General features: G+C 42.6%; 1 protein-coding gene across 1 annotated transcript; it reads left to right on the top strand.

The window, feature by feature from the left end:
- The first annotated feature begins 384 nt into the window (after window positions 1-384).
- Window positions 385-3,648, top strand: LOC141847564 (uncharacterized). The gene is made up of 8 exons (XM_074735621.1): window positions 385-678; window positions 782-916; window positions 1,465-1,660; window positions 1,757-1,824; window positions 1,886-1,966; window positions 2,009-2,059; window positions 2,121-2,267; window positions 3,493-3,648. The coding sequence occupies exons 1-8, from the start codon at window positions 385-387 to the stop codon at window positions 3,646-3,648; spliced, it is 1,128 nt and encodes a 375-aa protein (XP_074591722.1).
- The last annotated feature ends 312 nt before the right edge of the window (window positions 3,649-3,960 follow it).

The following is a 3,960-nucleotide window of genomic DNA, read 5'->3' as shown; positions in this document are numbered from 1 at the left end:
GGTTTATCTGATACCAATTGTTTGATATCAGAGCATATTAGAATAAGCATTAGGTGTTAGGGTTTAGGTTTAGTTTCTTTCAAATTTATCGTCGTATCGGGTTTATCAAATTTTGATTACTCGATCCAAGTTTTGAGATGAACAGACAGCGACATGAATTCTCCAAGCAGTTGTAAGTAAAATTTTTAGTACATTTATTACTATTTCTAGAAATTTATAGGAGTTATATATATACCAGGTGGTATTATGGCCCTGGTAAACCGAGGACGAGGTCGACCACTGAGACGATCCATTGTGCCAGTAGAACCGGAGGTTTTTGAGCATGTTATGGATAGTCAAGACATATCATTTACTGATTCGGTACCGACTACAGCTAGCAAGACTATGGATAAGAGCCGAATACCATCACTAGCAAAGTCTGTCAAGGACCAATTGACTCTATTCCATAGGGGATCTGACCCATGGCTCGCTCGTTTATGGTTGGAGAACTTAACTGATACATTTGCGTATATCTCTTGCACTGAGGCAGAGAAGGTTGAGTTAGCAATGTACCACCTTCGTGATCAGGCTGTCACGTGGTGGAAGACTCAGAGGACTGTACTCGGAGAGCGAGACTTGTCTTGGTTATCCTTCAGAAAGGCTTTCGAGAAGCATTATTTTTCAGTGGCATTCTGTCAGGCATGGCGTCAGGAGTTTTTGAGCCTTAAGTAGGGTGATCGCTCAGTTACAGACTATAACACAGAGTTTTCTAAACTTGCTGAGTTCTGCCCACATTTGGTAGCTCAAGACAATGATCGGATGTTCCATCACTCAGGGACTGACTGCATATATTCGACTGAAGATGTCTAGTTGTCCAGTCAGCACATACAGAGAGGCACTGGATCGGGCGTTGCTCATTGAGACAACGCAGCAGCAGGTAACTCATGAGAGAGACGCAGAAAAGTCAAAGAACCCGAGTTTACAGATTTCTAGTCAGAAGAGGCCAGCTCAGGGATCTGGTACACGGGATTTCTCCAGATGACAGAAAGGTAAACGACCTGCGGGATCTTCGAGTGGGTTTTAGCGGAAGGAGAGTATAGAGAAGAAGTGTTATCGTTGTGGATCTGGTGGTCACTAGGTTACAGATTGTCTATCCGATCAGGCTATTTGCTATTATTCTAAACAACCTAGTCATATGATAGAGAGTAGTGACTGCACTCGGAGAGCTCAGTTGGAGTTCATGGGTACTTCCATTTCTGGACGATCCACACTGCCGCGGCAGCAGAGGGTACCAGTGAGATATAGATCACCTCAGCAGTAGAGATCTCTACCATCTTCAGGACAGATGTATCAGATACAGGGGAAGGATTATATAGTGTTTCCAACAGCTTCTCAACCAGAGATCTGTTATGCGGCGTTCTGGTGCAGCAGCAGCCACCAGTAGCACCGACTTCTTATAGTGTACCTCCTCATTATGTTCAATAGACGATATCTGCACCCCAGAGTCAGTTCCAGCCAGAGTGGAGGCCTTCTATCTCTCAGCCAGTTACACAACCGTCTAGCGCGGAGGTTGGTCGTGTCTATGCTATCACACGAGAGGAGGCACAGCGGGCCGATGGATCGGTCATTCGGGGTATGGTTTCAGTTTATGCTATATTTGCTGATACCTTGATAGATACGGGTAGTTTACATTCATTCATGTCTAGATTATTTTTGAGGAAAATTGGGTGAATTCCTATGATTAGATCTTGTAGTCTAGTAGTATCTTTACCTTCAGGTGAAGTGCTGACTACAAATCAGGAGATTAAGAGATGTCCGTTGGATTTCAACGGTCATACCCTTACGGTGGACTTTTAGGTGCTGAATTTGATGGAGTTCGACATTATTCTGGGTATGGATTGGTTAGCCACCTATCATGCTACCGTGGACTGCCGAGCTAGAGTGGTTACCTTTCGACCTCCGGATCAACCCGCTTGGGAATTCGTTGGTACTCGGAATGATGTTGTACCCATTATTTCTGCTATATAAGGTATCAGAGGATGTTAGACGGTGGGTGCCGTGGGTATTTACTATTTCTGAAGTAAGCAGAGGAAGTCAAGATTTCTTATCCTTCTGATGTTCGTATCGTCCGCGACTATCAGGATGTTTTTCAGGATGAGCTTCCTGGCTTGCCACCTCAAAGGCAGGTCCAATTCACGATTGAAGTAATTCCAGGCACTGCACCAGTGTCTAAGGCTCCATATCGGATGACTCCAAAGGAGTTAGAGGAACTGAAGATCCAGCTACAGGTGTTATTAGACCAGGGTTTCATTCATCCTAGTGTTTCACTATGGGGAGCCTCAGTCCTATTTATCAGAAAGAAGGATAGATCTATGAGACTATGCATCGATTATCGCCAGCGAAATGCGGTAATGGTCATGAACAAATACCCGTTGTCACGTATAGATGATTTGTTCGATCAGCTGAAGGGCTCCTGTGTGTACTCTAATATTGATCTACGATCTGGTTATCATCAGCTTAGAGTACGAGATGAGATGTGCAGAAGATAGCTTTTCGCACTCGATATGGACACTATAAGTTTTTGGTGATGTCGTTCGATCTCACCAGTGCTCCGGCTATATTTATGGATCTGATGAACCATATTTTCTTGGAGTATCTGGACTGATTCATGATTGTCTTTATCGATGATATTTTGATATATTCTCAATCGGAGGCAGAACATGAGTAGCATCTCCACATTGTATTGAAGACATTACGTCGAGAGCAGCTGTATGCTAAATTCAGCAACTGTGCTTTTTGGTTATCATCTGTGGGATTTCTTAGACACGTTGTTTCGAGTCAGAGGTATTTCTATTGATCCTCAGAAGATAGAGGCTATTACTAGTTGAGAGCAGTCGAAGACAGTTCAGGAGGTCCGTAGTTTTCTAGGTTTAGCTAGTTATTATAGTAGATTTGTGAAGGATTTCTCTTATATCGCTACACCGTTGACTCGTCTGACCAAGAAGGGGGCGAAATTTGTTTGGTCAGAGGCTTGTGAGACTAGCTTCCAGGAGCTAAAGCAGCGATTAGTGGATGCCTTGATTTTGATGATTCCTTCTGGTGATGACGAGATTCATATTATATACCGATGCCTCATTCCAAGGATTGGGTGCAGTATTGATGCAGCGTGATCGGGGGGTTGCCTACACTTCTTGTCAGCTGAAGGATCATAAGAAGAACTACCCTGTTCATGATTTAGAGTTTGCCGCTATTATCTTCCCTCTGAAGATTTGGCGACATTATCTCTACAGAGTCACTTTCGATATCTTCACGGATCATAAGAGTTTGAAGTATTTGTTCACGCAGAAGAAACTGAATCTCAGACAGAGATGCTAGATGGAGTATCTGAAGTATTATGATTGTACCATTAGCTATCACCCAGGGAAAGCTAATGTGGTCGCAGATGCGCTTAGCCAGAAGTCTTGTGGGATTTTGGCTAGTCAATGGGTGATCATTACTGATCTTGTATGGTAGTTTTCCGAGTTGGGACTGGTGGAGCATAGTCGGACTCAGCAGGGTGTTTTGGTTTCGATGGTTTCTCAGTCAGCTTTAGTGGAGAAGATTAAGTCAACACAGGCTAGCGACCAGCACATCCAGTTCATCTACAACAAGGTAGATTCCGGACAGTAGTCAGAATTTTCTCATGACACAGATATGATACTTCGATTTCGAGGATGACTGTATGTTTCAGAGTCGCATCCAGTGAAGGAGGAATTATTGTAGGAGGCACACCATTCTAGGTTTGCGATACATCTTGGTGGTACTCAACTTAGAAAAATATCTAGGAATATAATGTATTTCCATGCAATAAAATATTTAATAAGATATAAAAAATTTAATTAATTTTGTTTAGAGTATTGTGATATATATATAATGATAATTGGTAATTAATTTATCCAAAAATGATTAACTAGCTTTAGAGGCTTTGAATTTTTCAATATC

Source organism: Curcuma longa, chromosome 16, assembly GCF_044706935.1.
Source record: "Curcuma longa cultivar G26 ecotype Majalengka, Jawa Barat chromosome 16, ITB_CL_G26_1.1, whole genome shotgun sequence".
Lineage (NCBI taxonomy): Eukaryota > Viridiplantae > Streptophyta > Magnoliopsida > Zingiberales > Zingiberaceae > Curcuma > Curcuma longa.
This window is presented reverse-complemented; position numbering and strand designations above follow the sequence as displayed.

Coding starts and splice junctions, on each gene's coding strand:
- LOC141847564 (XM_074735621.1), top strand. CDS start 385: ATGGATAAGAGCCGAATACCATCACTAGCAAAGTCTGTCAAGGACCAA. Junction 1,825..1,885: donor TCAACGGTCATACCCTTACG/GTGGACTTTTAG, acceptor TGGATTGGTTAG/CCACCTATCATGCTACCGTG. Junction 2,060..2,120: donor GGGTATTTACTATTTCTGAA/GTAAGCAGAGGA, acceptor CGCGACTATCAG/GATGTTTTTCAGGATGAGCT.